Source organism: Grus americana, chromosome 1 (genome assembly GCF_028858705.1).
Source record: "Grus americana isolate bGruAme1 chromosome 1, bGruAme1.mat, whole genome shotgun sequence".
NCBI lineage: Eukaryota > Metazoa > Chordata > Aves > Gruiformes > Gruidae > Grus > Grus americana.
The window spans coordinates 92,803,787-92,820,077 of record NC_072852.1 but is presented as its reverse complement, the minus strand read 5'-3'; the positions used below and the strand labels follow the sequence as shown (position 1 = coordinate 92,820,077).

Sequence of the window (16,291 nt, the reverse complement as noted above, 5' to 3'; positions counted from 1 at the left end):
AAGCAGGGAGGCCCGTGCTCCTTCTTGCCCACTCAGGCCATGCCGGTAACGTCGCTCTGGGGCCGGCGATGAAGGTGAAGTTGTGCGGAGTGGGTGGCGGGCGGCTGGGGACGCTGGTGGGCCTAGGTAGGAGTGGGGCGGCTGCCCTGGCGCTGCCCGGCTGCCTGCTTTACACGCGGACCGGCTCGGCCCCCCACCTCACCTGCGACACCCTGCAGGCGGTCAGCGGCGTCCCCGCCGTGGCCCAGCTCACCCTGCCCACCGTGTGAGTACTGCGGCTGGGGGGGGGGGTGTGTGGGTGTGTGTGTGGGGGTGTGTGTGTGTGTGTGTCTGCGGGGCGCAGCGAGCCCCCGCAACGCTGCTGGGGGCAGGCGGGCTTCTCGCTTCATAGGACCATAGGATGTCCTGAGTTGGAAGGGACCCATCAGGATCATCGAGTCCAACTCCTGGCTCCACACAGGACCCGCCAAATCAGAGCATATGACTGAGAGCATTATGCAGACGCTTCTTGAACTCAGTCAGGCTTGGTGCTGTGACCATTTCCCTGGGGAACCTCTTCCAGTGAAGATCCTTTTCCTGATATCCAACCTAAACCTCCCCCGTTGCAGCTTCGTTCCGTTCCCACGGGTTATATCAGTGGTCACTGGAGGGAGGAGATCGGCGCCTGCTTCTTCGCTCCCCCTCGTGAGGAAGCTGTAAGCTGCGATGAGGTCTCCCCTCAGTCTCCTCTTCTCTAGGCTGAACAAACGAAGGGACTTCAGCCTCTCCTCATATGTCTTCCCCTCTAGACCCTTCACCATCTTTGTTGCCGTCCTTTGGACACTCTCCAATAGTTTTATGTCCTTTTTGTACTGTGGCGCCCAAAACTGCACACAGTACACGAGGTGAGGCCGCACCAGCGCAGTGTAGAGTGAGACAACCACTTCCCTAGACCAGCTAGCAATGCTGTGCTTGAAGCACCCCAGCGTACAGTTGGCTTCCCCGGGTGCAAGTCAAAATGTCGAAGTCAGTTGTCTCTTTGTTGTTTCCCTGTCGAAGGGAGGTGCAGTGACTTAGTAGGAAGCAGGTAAAGGTAAGGGGCTTAGCTGCATAATTTTTGAGCATGTTTTGGCCAAACCCCTCTTAGCAACTTCATAGTCATCTTCCTAGCAGAATAACCAGCTTTAGAAGCAGCCACTCTCAAAACTAGTTTGGTAAATAGCAGCTGAAAGGAAATACTAACATCATGAGGCTTGTTAGAAGCTCTCCCCTCCCTAGCTTGTGTAGTTGTTGAGTGATGCACGTTAGTAATGCTACCCGGAAAGTTACAGTGTGACTTCGTGCTCTCCAGCAAGTCAGTGGTCACTGCGGGTAAAAGGTCTGTCTTTTGCCACAGAATTATGAGTGTCCTGGTTTGTAAGCTGAGATTATTGAGCTCTGTGTCTCTGGTGTTTAGTTCCATCAGTCCCTGCTTTGCTGCCCAATAGCTGGATGGCAACTGTCAGTGCCTAAACCAATCCAAGTTCAGGCAACGCATAAGTATGGGAACAGAAGCCTTAGTTATGAAACCGTTGATCTTTCTTGACAGTTGTTTGCTTAGTTAATGTGTTTCTGTATCTGGATGCAGGGCAGAACTTCATGAGGTCCTGGAAGAATATAAAGAAGGAGCTGCAAAATTTATAGGTAAAGTGTGCATGTTTGCTTGTATGTCTGGAGAGATAATGTGGGTGGATCCCACTGGTGCATTTTTAGGCAGTACAGTAGGTAGAAAGGTGTAGACATAGGCTTTCCACACTTTGGCATTTTTCTTACTCAGAGTGTCACTAAGGAAGACTTCAAGTAGTATGCTGCTATTAGTATGGGCAGAAACAGGCTACAAAAATATGTAGTTTTGCTTTATTTCTCTTTTCTGCACCCAGCCTTCTCCTTGGGGGCTTCATTGCTGACTGGAATGGGCTTAACCCAAAGGTTGAGACTAGAACAGGGAGAGATTTTACTGTAGCCCCTGGTCACCGTTGCAAATGAACCTTGCCAGATGCAATTTCTGAATTCTTTTGACAAGGAGAATTAGAAATTCTTATGATGATGGCCTTCCCCATACAGCTGTTCAAATACATTTCCTGAGAGTACCTGTCTGCTCAAGCTGGCTTTATTGATTCTCATAAAACAGTTGGTTTTATCTAAAAATTTCCAACAGAAAGCCTTTATCCAGTATGAAGAATAAACAGGCAAAGCACCTCACATCAAATCAGTCTCAGCTGGTGGATACTTCTGCCTCTGAGCTATTCCTGTTCTGAGAAGATGTTAGGGGAGGGGCCCATGTTGGATTTGTGGGAGCTTTGAGGAAGTAAAGCAGCAGGTGGAGAAGCTCATTTTTGCCCTGTTCTTTGTACCCTGTCAGTTTAGCAGTCCAACTGTACTTGCTCCCTGTATTCTCCTTAAATTTTTCTATGTTAAAGAGTCGGTTTTAGGCATAAACTCAATTTTACTTACGGATAGTCAAATGCAAAGCAGTCAACATTGCGATAGCCCTCACCTTTTACACCAAGCCTTTGTGATCTTCGTCAGTCCCTGTACTCCGTTCTTGGAGCAGTTCCTGAATGAAATCTTTATCTTCACACCTTGGTGATAATAATGAGTAAAGCAGCAGTTCCTGCATTTGTGACTCTCCTGGTTTTTCCTCTGGCTGTTGTAACAGATCAGTAAAGACCTCGTGCATTATGCAGCCAAGATCATTGTTTTCAGGCTAATGTGGTGAAGGAACCTGAATGCACAGTGAATGCAGTTAGCATCTTGTGTGAATACCTGTATCATAGCCTGTATTTATATCTGGGGAGGTAGTTCAGAGAACTGAAGCATGATCAGCCAAGTCAACAAGCTTCTCTGGGATGCTTTGTTTATCTGCATATCTCAGGCTACACTGGCTATAGGGTAAATCCTGTCAAAGCGATGGCATGTCTTTAACTTCCGTAATTTACAGACAGTTCTTTGCGTATGGAATCTAAGGGACTTTGCAAGAAAAAAAACTTCTGAGCTGCTAATGCTTGTATCAAAACTGAGGTGTTTTTATGAATGTTTTGTATGTGCCAGTTGCACATACATTATGAATGTATAAAATAATGTAAATTATTATTATTTTTAAAAATGTATGAGCATTTTTGCCCTATATACAGGGACCAAGGTGTTGTGTGGTGTGTTTTTTTAAAAAAAAACACATTGGAATTTTGAAGATGCATTTCATTACATAAGCAAAGTTACAACTTGGATTTCCAAAGGAAATTTGCACCCAACATTCAATAACCTTTGACTGCTTTGGGACAAATTATTCCTTCAAGATAAATTGAGAATCTCTTTATCTGGAACTTTTTGGAGGCTTCACCAACTTCAGTGACTATCTGTGAAGAGAAAACTGTGTGTCATTGAGACATACTGTCTAGCTTTCTGATGTTTGAAACCTCCAATCTGACAGGAATGATAAATTTCTCATTTGTGTAGCTGATCTGTTCTCTTGCTAAATGTCGTCCTTCCATAAAAGTTCTAGGCCTGAGGTTGTTGCTTGGTTTAGATTGTGTCAAATGTTTCCAGTGTATCAGCTGAGTGGCCAAGTGAGTGAGCTCTTGGGTCTGGCAAATTTTAGTAGTGGAAGTATTAATCAAGAAGAAACATAAATAAATCTCAAAGGAGCTATGTAGGCTCCAGAACCAAAGGGTATTATTTGATGGTTTGTCCAGATGCTGCACTTTTCTCCCTGCAGCTGGTAAAGCCGTGGGAAAAGTGCTCTTGCTTTGGTGCTGAGAGGTCAAATGAACACTATTTTCTTTGTCAGGAGGGATGTACTTCTGTGTGGGAGAATACCCTGTTCCCTTTTGCAAACTTACAAGCCACATCTTTGCATTAGCTTTGTTTTGGTTCTTGAAACTCTACTCCGTGTCTGTTGCTCTGTTCCCAGGTATGCCTGATGCGGTACTGTACTGCTCCCTTCATGACCCAGTCGCTCCCTGTCCATCTGGCTACAATACTAACAAGGTACAGTAACTGTAAAGACTTGAAAGGGTCCACTTAAAGTTCCCAGAAGAAAGCTGCCAGTCCTCCCCTCATCTGTGTGGGTGTTTTTTTATGCTTCATAGAAAAATAAATCTTTGCACAAAGAGGAACATCGTTTACGTGTGCTCATACCTCCAGCTAAATAAAGCTGGACATCTTCTTACTTGGCAGTGCATTCCCTGAACAGTTCCTGAACAGTTAAGTGGCAATTCAGATAGAAAAGACAGCTCTGGACTCCCATGCTGTTGTCCTGGAGGGGCCACTCTTGGCATCTCCTCAGATATGGTCAGTCCCAAGGCCTGTTTAGGTACGATCACATTTGGTGAAAGGTCACTGAATGACAGGGGATAACCATTGCCATCCAGCTATCAGTATGTATTCTTTGCTGCTGGGAACCAGGCTGAGTCCTGTCTCTCTGCAGGGAAGGAGTTACCTGAAGCTTGTCTCACCGTTGTGTAGCTATGAGGTGATAACAGCAATCTAAGCCCGGCTGTTGCAGGTTTGATTTGGCTTTTTTTTTTTTTTTTTAAGCTGGTGAAGACTTTTGTCACCTTATTGCTAGGCCGCGTGCAGCTAGATCTGTGCTGACAAATACTTATGAAAGCTTTTTGAAAACAATGGGACAGAAAGCTCTGGATTCTGTGCCGGAAAGCCTGGCACAGGCTGGATTTAAATAATCATGGGGTAATGCTCAGTTCTCTAAGCAGCATAGCTATTATATTTATTAAAGCAGCTTTTTTCTTCTGGAGAGCAGAATGAAGATAACTAGACTTGATTACACTCTGCGCCCTTTGGCTCAAACAGTTCTGACTTTCCTCCACCTGCCTTCACCAGCTGTTCCTTGATGCTGTCACATAAGAGGCAGCAGGTACTAACTGGCCAACATGCTGCTGCAGAACAACATATAGCTGCTGTGTTCCAGTTATTCTGCAGGTACTAATTTGGGATCTCCTTCCTTTGGAGTTGGTTGTTTTGGGTTTTTTTTAATGGGAAATTTACAAAAATGTTACTTTGGAGACTTCTGGCTGTTTCTTTTTTACTCAAATTTAATGAAATTGGCTGATGAGGCCAAAAGTAATTAGGAGAGATGGATGGACGGACAACAGGCATGAGGTGTATTTGTGTAATTCTTTTGGTTTTTGTGGAGGCCAGACAAAAAGAAAATGTTCTGCTCATATTATTTGCATCAGTTGATCAAATTTAATTTGTGAATTAGTATGCATGAGAACTGCACTGCTTAATCTGTCTGTCTAGCATAGGCTAGGAGAATGTGTTTAAACCCTCAAGCCCCAAAAAGTCCCCATAACACTTTAAGGTATAAGCTATTTCTAATAGCTGAAAACTGATCCTTGTTTAAAAAGCACTAATGGAGTTGCAGATGAAAAGAACTAACTTCTAAAGGGCTCGAGCTCAATACTTAACCTACTTGAATACCCCTTTAAAATTTTGGAGCAGCAGTGTCACAAGTCTAACAACAATACAACAAAAGCAACTGCCAAGCTGCACTCACAGGTTAATTACAGATTCTGCAGAACAGGATGAAATGTGGTAGTGCACATAGCTGCAGTGGCTGCAGTAACATTTTGTGAAGCTGAATGTTTAGTGAATTGAATGGTGACATCTGCTAGCCCAGAGGTGTTCAGGTAGCATAACCTCTCTGTGCAGGTGCTTTTGTCTTGCTTTAAAATCTTTTGAGGGTAGCATGGAGTAATGATGGAAGATGGGGGCCCATGCGCACACACAGAATGGAAAGCATGTGAAGAGACTGAGAAGACTGTGTGTGAAATCCTGATGAGTACCTGCCATTTCTTATGTTGGCTTGGTTTGAAAGCTGTGTGTTTCTTTTGCGCTTGGTATTTCAATACCTTCTTAAGTGGCTGGATTTGGGACCTAAAATAACATTGGTTTCTAAGATTAAATTGCCTAACAACCTTTTATATTCTTCCCAGTGTGTCTGTGTGATTTTTATATATATGTATATTCACATGGGTGGTATGAATTCACTGTTCAGAAGAGGAAATAGTTTCTTGGGTTTTGCACTGTGTACAGAAAACTAGTGAGCTGTATTTCCCATTGCAGCCTTTGCTGCTTTTCATGAGATGACAGTGTAAGTTTGATGGGAATTAAATGTTTTCTTTTTAATTTTTTTTTCTAATTCTGCTGCTAATCTGCGTGATGATAGGCCAGCTGCTCTATCTCGGAGACTTCCAAACATGTGGAGAAGTCGCTGTGCTTCACCAAAGTGTATCCCAGAAATCCCAATTCAGTCATTTATCTCCTTTCACTCATTGTGCCAAGTACAGTTGATTCTCTGAGCCATGCTCGTGGAGAACTTATACTGGAATTATACTTCACAGATCTGGTGTTTCACCAGACCAATTCCTTTTCTCCTTTGACCCTTAAGATCCAGTAAACTTTGCAACTAACGCTCATCCCTTTTCTTCCTTGACAGACAGTGTCCCTGTGGGGAAACTCAGGGCGCATGGAAATGACAGCTTCCAAGTTCATGGACATACAGCGGGCCATCCAGCCAGACTGGTTCCAGTGCATCTCTGATGGAGACACCATTTCTGGGGAAGTTGGTAGAAAAAGGGCCAAGAAGTCTGTGGATAGGTCACTTTCCTTCCTGGATGTATGCCTTCAGCTGCTAGAGAAATCACCGGTAAGGTCCCAGAAATATTGGGGCAATAGCACTGCAGCTGCTTTTTGGTCTGTGCTGTGTCCTGGGCCAGTCCCAGGATGTGATTTAGTAGGAAATCATGTCACACATATAGAACCATAGAATGGTTTGGGTTGGATGGGACCTTAAAGCCTGTCTAGTTCCAACCCCCCTGCTGCAGGCAGGGACACCCTCCACTAGACCACGTTGCCCAAAGCCTCATCCAACCTGGTCTTAAACACTTCCAGGGATGGGGCATCCACAACCTCTCTGGGCAACCTGTTCCAGTGCCTCACCACCCTCACAGTAAAGAATTTCTTTCTAACATCTAATCTAAATTGATCCTCCTTCAGCTTAAACCCATTCCCCCTTGTCCTGTCACTACACTCCCTCATAAACAGTCCCTCTCCAGCTTTCCTGTAGGCCCCTTCAGGTACTGGAAGGCTGCAGTTAGATCTCCCCAGAGCCTTCTCTTCTCCAGGCTGAACAACGCCAACTCTCTCAGCCTGTCCTCATAGGAGAGGTGCTCCAGCCCTCTGATCAGCTTCATGGCCTCCTCTGGACTCTCTCCAACAGCTCCATGTCTCTCCTGTACTGGGGCCCCCAGAGCTGGACGCAGTACTCTAGGTGGGGTCTCACCAGAGCGGAGTAGAGGGGCAGGATCACCTCCCTCGACCTGCTGGTCACACCTCTCTCGATGCAGCCCAGGACACGGTTGGCTTTCTGGGCTGCAAGCGCACACTGCCGGCTCATGTTGAGCTTCTCATCAATCAATACCCCAAGTCCTTCTCCTCGGGGCTGCTTTCAATCCATTCCTCGCCCAGCCTATAGTCGTGCTTGGGATTGCGCCGACCCCTGTGCAGGACCTCGCACTTGGCCTTGTTGAACTGCATGCAGTTCGCACGGGCCCGCCTGTCAAGGTCCCTCTGGATGGCATCCCTTCCCTCCAGCATGTCGACCACACAGCTTGGTGTCGTCGGCAAACTTGCTGAGGGCGCACTCGATCCCACTGTCCATGTCACCAACAAAGATGTTGAACAGTGCCGGTCCCAGTACCGACCCCTGAGGAACACCACTCGTCAATGTTCTCCACTTGGACATTGAGCCCTTGACCACAACTCTTTGAGTGTGACCATCCAGCCAATTCCTTATCCACCGAATGGTCCATCCATCGAATCCATGTGTCTCCAATTTAGAGACCAGGATGTCGTGCGGGACAGTGTCAAATGCCTTGCGCAAGTCCAGGTAGATGATGTCAGTTGCCCTTCCCTTGTCCACCAACTCTGTAACCCCATCATAGAAGGCCACCAAGTTTGTCAGGCATGATTTGCCCTTAGTGAAGCCATGTTGGCTGTCACCAATCACCTTCTTATTTTCCATGTGCCTGAGCATAGTCTCCGGGAGGGTCTGCTCCATAATCTTGCCAGGCACGGAGGTGAGACATGTATCAGAGAATGTCCAGGTCACAGTCCTGGATGAGGTATAACCAGTAACGCAGTGGGTTTTCCTTCTGCTACTCTCTTTTAATCACTTGCCTCCTGCTCCAGGGTACCGATCTCTACTAGTTGAGAAGAACCATGTTTTTAAATTTTTTTCTGCTTTCGGACTGTAGTGCATTTCTTTCACTTACCTTGATGCTGTATACATGGGCAAATTAGGATCTTCTCATTCAGATTGAGACAACCCATCTCTTTGCTGTGAAGTCCCCTCAGTTCCAGGTGAGGGAGGACTTGCTAGAATTTGCCAGTGCTATTCTTTATTTCTTCCAGCAAGTTTGAAATTTCCCTCCCTTTTGGTGAAAGGAGATGTATTATCTGAGTCTGTACTACAAAGGAGAACGAGTGGCAGGAGCTGATACTGATATCCTCTGAAAGGCAATTCATTGTGAGATCTGGTGTCTGACAGCCAGGATAATGGCACCTGCTTTGTATTCTGCACTGACACATGTAGTGCTGAGGAGCCATCTATAAAAAGCCGTGTACAAAGATGATCTGTGGTTATTGCCTTCTACAGGGAGGTGGGAAGAATGGCACCAACATTCTCAGTGAGTTAGTGTCAGGGTAAGGAGCAGAACCATGTCTCTTCTGATCCCATTTCTACCTTACATTTGGACTTCACAGTGTTGTCTGGGGTTTCATCTTATGTGGGATGTAACACTGTGGCTCTGGCAAGTTCCTGGGAATGTGGGGCTTAAGTAGCAGGCATCTGGAGTCTAGTCTGTGAGATGTCTTGTGTGTCTTTGGCAGAGCTTGCTCTAACTCTTGTAGCTTTTTCCTGGCCCAGGAACTACAAGGAAGTGTAATGTTTGGGGCAATCGAAGGTGGAGATATCTTGGAAGAGAGGCTCAGATCAGCCAGGGAGACTGCCAAGCGACCTGTGGGTGGCTTTCTGCTAGATGGCTTCCAGGGATGTGCCATGGCCAAGGAGACCAAGTTGAAATTGATAGCTTCTGTCACAGCAGAGCTGCCAGAGGATAAACCAAGGTAAGTTGTGTGGGCAACATCCCAAGAAGTCCATCTGTCTTATTATGAGGAGTGTCTACGGGCTGCTATGCAATATCAGCGTAGGAAATAATAGCTGTATTGCACAGCTACATATGTGTGCCAAGCTGCATAGATTCTACCATTGTCAGGCTGCAGTCTTCAACCTTTGTTTTCATTTTTAGCTGCAACTCGCACCAAGCTGTGCTCACACTGTGGCTTTGAGTATTCCCCACATTTGGAGAATAATCAAGATTTTAATTCAAGTTGTCTTTACATTTTTTAGGAAGAATTACAGGTAGGATATATTTGGGCTGCTTGCATTTGGCCTCTGGGGCCGTGGTTTACTTGAGGTTCAGCTCGAACAAGAACGTTATTATCAACCTATTTTACAGGGACCTCTTCTCAGACAAATTGTCATGTTTCCAGTTCTCTGCAGTCTGAACTGGAGGAGACCAGGGAGGGGTGCTGACAGAACCAGCCAGTGCTTACATGATCTTATGGCAGCCAGCTCTGACCTCGTACCTGAGGCACTGAGCCTGTGAACTACCAGAGCTGGGACAGCCTGGCCCAAAACTATTGATTCTCTGCTTGGATTGGCATAGTGTGGGGATCATCGTGTTTTCAGAGTTGTTGGCTATGCCCATCTGATCCATGCCAGAGACTGGGTAGGAGTGGCAGCATTCTTACTCTTGTAAATGACTAACAGTAACTAAAGACTTCCAGAAAATGTATGCTAATATCTGTTAGTGGTTCAGAACTGGAGGGGTTCCTTAACATTGGGTTGAGCTTGCTGGCTTTTGCATGGGTCGCTCTTACAGGAGCAGCTGCAACAGAAGTAGTATGGGTGCTTTTTTCATTGTTTCCTGATGAGAGTGACTCAGGTCCCATTACGGGTCTTTCTGTAGCTGTGCTGCCCTCTGCTAGCTGAGCATTGCTCTAACCTAACGGTGTTCAAAAAGAAATTAAATGAGAAAGCATGTGTCTGGTGTTGCAGCTTGTTCATGCTTAGTGGTGCCCGGGGTTTGAATTTTCCTGACAATTAGAAGGCTTGCTGTGTTGTTGCCATCCTGTCTGGTTGAGATACTTAAAAAGATCCCCTGGGAGCATTAGAGTCCAATCTGCTCAGCTAACCTTAGTGGCTACCAGCGCATCTGCCTCATCTATCAAATAGTTTGCTTGTTTGGTTAAGACAAGTGTTTCTGACCTCTTTGTAGGAAGAAAGCTGGTTAGCCCAAGGGGGCCTTGTAAGTACCTCAAGTGAATTTCAGACAGTCCTGCTTTCCTGAATCACCCTTGCCATTCTGGCTGGAGAAGTTGTTTTGCAGCTGTGTTCTGCCCCAATATGAAATTCTCTAGAAGACAAACGCTTTCTGTGCTTCACCCAAGAAGCGACTGCTTTTTGTGTGATGGTGAAATGATCTTACAAATGTACTCTTTCAGAGTCCTTTCATGTACCTAAAGATGCTGAAATCTCTTGGTAAAATTTATTTGTCCTTTTCAATAGCACCAGAACCCTTGCAGGAACAAATGTTTGCCCTTACCTGTGCTACGATAAGTTTTAGCAAGGGTTTTGATCGTATATGCAGAGCTACTTGTTTAACTCTTGAGTATCATTTTCTCCCTGCCATGAGAGCCTGAAACATAAGACACTCATGCTGTAAATTTCTCCCGTCCTCATTCTGTGCTCATCAGTTTAATTGCAGTACTTAGAAAAGTGACTAAAAATGGCACCTTGTGACTTCATTTATCAGCCCCTGTGTATTTTCCTAATTATCTGTTTAGATCATTGCCCTACATTAGCTTCTACTGCTGTCAGCCCAGCCATGCACCTGCAGGAGAGCAGGCACTGCTCTATTCTCTTCTGCTTCACCCACCCTCAGGGAAGCTGCCAGCTAAATTTGGCTAACAGCAGGATCTCTATTACCATTGATGGCAATCCAGCTGGGCTCTCCCTGGCTCTTAATGCCATGTCCCAGGAGATGTTACAGCCCAGGTTTTTGGGTAAATTATTTGAGCAGGTAGAGTGGAGAGAGAAGGGCAGATTAAAGCAAGGAACTTTTCTCAAATTTCCAATGCCATTTCTCATTAGTGCATTCTCCTCCAGGCAGTTCTCCAAATGCTATATGATGTGTCTGTCACCTGAAGGACTTGTACCTTTGACCAGCCCTCTACTGCTGTCTCTGCTGCTCTTGATCAAGTCCTTTTAGACTGTCTCCTAAACAGTTACCAAGCAAAGGGGTCCATGTGTCTGGAAACTGGTAGTTCCGTGGAGCACAAACATGACTAAGGAAAATATCTGTTCTATGGCATAGATGTTGTTGAATTTTGAATCTAAGTGTGTTTATGTATGTGTGAAAAAAATTAAATCACTTCAAACATAATGAACAGAATGAGGTTTTTCCTCAGTAAATGAGGGATTATTGCTGCCTTCCAAACAGCAGATAAAGAAAAGCCTGTCCTGTACCAGATAGGTTGGAGGCGGGGAAATGGAAGCACAGAGGATTCTGAGTGATGACTGTTGTACCCACTTGCCTTCTGGTTAGCAGTTGCAGGGATAAACCACATGTGCTGCATATGTCTTTTCCTTGAGGTACCTGCTTGCTTCTACTCAGAATATTCTAGATTGGTCATCTTGTGTGTCTCTTACAGAATCATCCATGGTGTAGGCAAACCAGATGAGGTGCTTGAATGCATTGAAAGGGGAGTGGACATTTTTGAGAGCTTTTTTCCTTTCCAAGTGACAGAGCGAGGCTGTGCCTTGGTTTTCAGTTATGACTGCCATCCAGATCCTGAAGCAGCAGGTAGGCTACTTGATGGTCACTATAATTTTTATTTTATCAGCCAGTATTGTGGCAAGCATAATTAATGCTTTGGAGGAATCTATATTTGAGGGGTTTGTTCCCGAAATAGGTGCAGTAACCACTGGAAGAACTGGGATTCCACTGTCAAGTGTTGCTTTTGAAGGTGCGGTATTTTGGTGTGAAACCTGTTGAGGCAAACTTGAGGCCTCAACCTAGGATCTGAATGTCTGATTAGCCAAAATATGCTCAGGTATTTCATAAGCACTTACTGAATAGAGGGGTTTTTGTTCCACACCATTGGCAAATTTTCTGTTACCAATAGCAGTGAAGGCTGGACCTGTTAAGTGGAGATCTAAGATACTTGATCTCTAGAATTAACTGCATATGTGTCTGAATAATATATTTCTTAAGTTCCTTCCTTCTAGCTCACAAAAGTTAAGGTTCCCATTTCTTTGGGCAGTTTTTCTCTCTGTCCTTGCATTCATCAGTTCATATCAAAACAAAAAGGAGATGTTCATAACTCATTACCTCATTATGCTGTGAGATGGTAGCATATGTATCATCCATTAAAGCATCTATCAAATGTGTTTCAAGCAGCCGTTTTGTTTTGGCTTATTAAATGTTTTTAATACAGAAAAACATTTTTCCTCCTGGGTAGAACCTAGCGACTTTTCATGCCTGGATAATTCAAAACCAGCTGAATAGAACAGAACATCTTGTTTCTTTGTGCTTGCTGCAATTTTTTTAACCCTTCTCTTTGTTGTTCTTTACCTTGTCTAACCTTATTCTTAAATCATAAGATTCTGGGTAAGGACAATCTCTTTGTGCTGTGTCTGTTTAACACTAAGTAGGCATGGATTATGCAAACAGTAATACTGATGATTCCAGATACATCTCCTGCTTAAGAACAAACTTAAAAATGCAAACCTACAAAATTTGGGGTGATTTTTTATTTTTAAGATAGACTGCTGAAAAGGCAGATGTAGAATCTAAATCTTCTGCATTAGTGCTATGGGCTTCTTTTGATTCCAAATGTTTTAAAAAAAAGGCATCTAAATCTCTGAGCCTGATGACAGCATGGAAAGTATCGAATGCCGATGAGTTGCCTGTCTACTCTAACAAAATCTCAATAAAGTCAATTTGTTCAGGTGCTTGCGTTCTGTTCAGCATGCAGTTCAGACTGGAAATATTTTTGACATTTCATTAAGAATTCAACTCAGTAGAGCAGCAAAAAGTTACACTGTTTCAGCTCTAACTCTTCATTAGGTTTAGTAGATTAGATGATTAAAACAGCAAGAGACAAGTGAAAACTAAAGTTGTATTTGTGTTAACTAACCTATGATAATTAAAGAAAAATAGTTGCTTACTATAGGAGAGAGGTGGAAACTTGTGGCAGGAGTTTTTATCTGGCAAGGGAGTAACAGAAATACCTCCTGTAAGGTTGCTACCCTTCCTCTGCCCTTGCTGTCTGTTCATAAAAGGCTGTTGTCTTTTTAAAACAGTTTTAAAACAAAATGGGGCCCAGGACCTGGACAAGAATGGTGCTGAAAAAGACCAGGATGAAATCGCCAAAGCTGACCCAGAAATTACACCATTTGAGATATTTCTGAAGGACAAAAGGTACGTGAGTTTGTGAGGAGGGTACCTGCAGCTGTATCACTAAATGTGATACTTTTGTCCTCTGTATTTGATTGGATGTGGTCAGTAGCTGGATGGGAGACTTCATAAAACATGAAGGTGTTGAAGACAGTACTTCTGGACATTGAATGGAGAGCATTGGATGTGTGTTGTAGCTTGTTATCAGGCAACAGTGTATGGCTGAAAGCGCTGTCTTTTGCCTGACCTAAAGCCAGGGATTTTCTGATCATTTATCCAGCAGACATACTGTGGTCATAACTGTTCCAGCTGAAAGACAGTAGGTTCACAAAAGTTGTCTGGGTATCATTTTGGTCTTCCACATTTAACTTGGGTCATCTTGACATGCTAAATTTTATTTAAACTATTGAGAGCCTCCACTTTCTGACACAGTATGGGCAGCTGCAGAGCAATTCTGCATTTTCTGGATACTTCAAAAAAAAAAGAAAAAAACCAACCAACCAAAAAAACCCAAAACCCCCCTAAAAAACCCCCAAACTTTGGCCGTTGTTACCACTTGTCCTTCCTTCTCTTTTCCACAGCTACCGCTAAGCTGTCTGAGTAGACAACTGTGTTGCTTTGCTCAATTCTCTCCACTGTGTGAGAATGGTGCATCTCACAGTAGAGGAGGATACTGTTTTGTGAAAAGTGGAATCAGTAAATCCTTGTTTGTGATAGCTTCCTTCGTAGACTGGTGATAGCTAGTGAGGCCTGTCTTGCGCTGCAGCTTTTCTGGCAGGGAAGGCACAGATAAGGCTTCTCTCTGCTGTTAGCTGCAATGTAGTCAAAGTTATCGTCTGACTTAGATGTGTGGCCTTTTGCCTCTGTAGTGAGTTCTGGCATGATACTTGAAGTCCCTCATGCCAGTAGTGCTGGTCTTAGATGTCAACGCGTCTTACAGCAGCTGGGTTCAGGCCCTCAGAACTTCAAGGCTCAGGTCCGTGCAAAAGGCCATCTAGTAACTGGATACTCTTTATTGCTTGAATGGGTCTTCTTACCTTTGATGTAATCCAACATTGCTTCCTCCTTAGATACCAAGATGATTTTGGTCCTTTGCTGGAAGGATGCACCTGTTACTGTTGTCAGAGGCATACTCGCGCCTACGTCCATCACCTCCTTGTGACTAATGAGCTGTTGGCTGGTGTCCTGCTCATGATGCACAACTTCCAGCACTACTTCAGTTTCTTCAGTGCCATACGGGATGCCTTAAGAGACGATAAACTGGATCAGCTGAAAAACCTTGTCTTCAGGCAGGCACTTCAAGGCCCAGGAAATGCGAAGCCAGGCCAGTGAGGTCAGAGAGGATAGAGGAGGTTGCAGGCTACATCCTTATCTGGGAGGACTGTGTAAGGTGGACCGCCAGCAGGGTCACCTGGACCTGTTAGTAAAATGCCTTCCTTCTTCAAATGTCTCCTTCAATTTCCTCCAAGAAGATCTCACTTCCTGGCAGGGAAAGAAGATCGTATTCAAACATCCCTTTCGGTTAATTGGCTTGGTGCATTCCTGGGGTATGGAAGAGCCTCAACAGCTCACAAGACCAGCATGGGTAGCTTTGTTTTCAGTTACTGTTGGTTTTCTGTGTGGAAGGACAGAATTATTGAACTTGTGATTGAAAAAGAAGCAGGGCATGTACTTAAAATTAATCTAGCTGCCTGGAGGCTCAGCAGCTCTTTGGGACTCCCATTCCATACCCAATGGATATTACAGTTAATTAGTGGTGTGGTTGTCCCATCATGCAGCTCCTTGATGAGAGATCCTGCCTTAATCTAACACAGTGTTCCATGCAGCCATTGCCAGCATCTGTGTCCCTGAGAAGAACTGACTGGAAGTGCTGCGGTGTTCAGTGGCACAAGGGACTGGATGTCTACTTCTCTCTCAGGCCACCTGCAGTGCAGCATGTTCTCTGGGATGGGAGGAGGCCCTCCACCTCGGCCTGGCCTTGAAAACCCCGGTCTCTGTGACATTAGAGCCAGAAAGAAGAGAAAGTGTTTAATCCGTGTCCTGCTATAGAGGGGTTTTGATTTTTTTTTTTTTTTGACTCTGTACCCTTTCACCTGTGTGGACTAAGATTTCAGTTCCGCACTAGCATGTGGATGATAATGAATGTACCGTTCTTTCCAACTCTCCTACTGCTGGTCAAATATGCCACACAAATGTCAGTGTGAGATGGAGCTGTGAAAGAGATGTATCGCAGGAAAAGGCATTTAGAAAAGATTCTTGTGGCTCTGTGTTTTAAAATATGATTTAGTTATGTCATGTTCCTCTTATTCAGTATTTTTTTATGCCACTTACTTTGGAATCCTGGATTTACTCATTTTATGTTACAAAGCAACAATAAAAAAACCTATTATTAATTACTCTGGCTCCTCAATGTGTGACAGAGGTGGTGTACCAGAGAGCTTGAGTGCAGTGCTCAAGATGTCTCGTGGAAGTTTGACCTAGCAGCCTGATTGAGATCAGTGACTCATCTAGGAGTAGGTTCCTGTCTCGGAGCAGGGGTCCAAATAATTAATAGACCTAGAAGTGTTAAAGATGTCCGCCTGTCCTTCTCCCCATAAGATCTCTACTACCTAAATTAAGCTTAAGAAAATACTACAGTGAAAGTTGCTGGCGTTAAAGCAATTAAGGATTAATCTGCAGTTTGCTGCTCTTCCCCATTTCTTTAATATTTTAAGATTTTAATATCTCAC

The 16,291-nt window shown here is 44.5% G+C and overlaps 1 protein-coding gene across 4 annotated transcripts; it reads left to right on the top strand.

Moving 5' to 3' along the window:
* The first annotated feature begins 1 nt into the window (after position 1).
* Positions 2–15,952, top strand: QTRT2 (queuine tRNA-ribosyltransferase accessory subunit 2). 4 transcript variants are annotated; one of them, XM_054804909.1, is made up of 8 exons: positions 2–265; positions 1,607–1,662; positions 3,929–4,005; positions 6,476–6,685; positions 8,966–9,165; positions 11,815–11,966; positions 13,469–13,586; positions 14,633–15,952. In XM_054804909.1, exons 1-8 carry the CDS (start codon positions 69–71, stop codon positions 14,892–14,894), a joined length of 1,272 nt encoding a protein of 423 aa, XP_054660884.1. In that variant the 5' UTR covers positions 2–68; the 3' UTR covers positions 14,895–15,952. The 4 variants fall into 4 exon arrangements, with proteins under 4 accessions (XP_054660884.1, XP_054660892.1, XP_054660900.1 ...); XM_054804917.1 differs by having other exon boundaries at positions 3–74; XM_054804925.1 differs by lacking the exon at positions 2–265 and adding an exon at positions 4,778–4,956 and having other exon boundaries at positions 1,601–1,662.
* Positions 15,953–16,291: the final 339 nt, after the last annotated feature.

Coding starts and splice junctions, on each gene's coding strand:
- QTRT2 (XM_054804909.1), top strand. CDS start 69: ATGAAGGTGAAGTTGTGCGGAGTGGGTGGCGGGCGGCTGGGGACGCTG. Junction 266..1,606: donor CAGCTCACCCTGCCCACCGT/GTGAGTACTGCG, acceptor ATCTGGATGCAG/GGCAGAACTTCATGAGGTCC. Junction 9,166..11,814: donor CTGCCAGAGGATAAACCAAG/GTAAGTTGTGTG, acceptor TGTCTCTTACAG/AATCATCCATGGTGTAGGCA.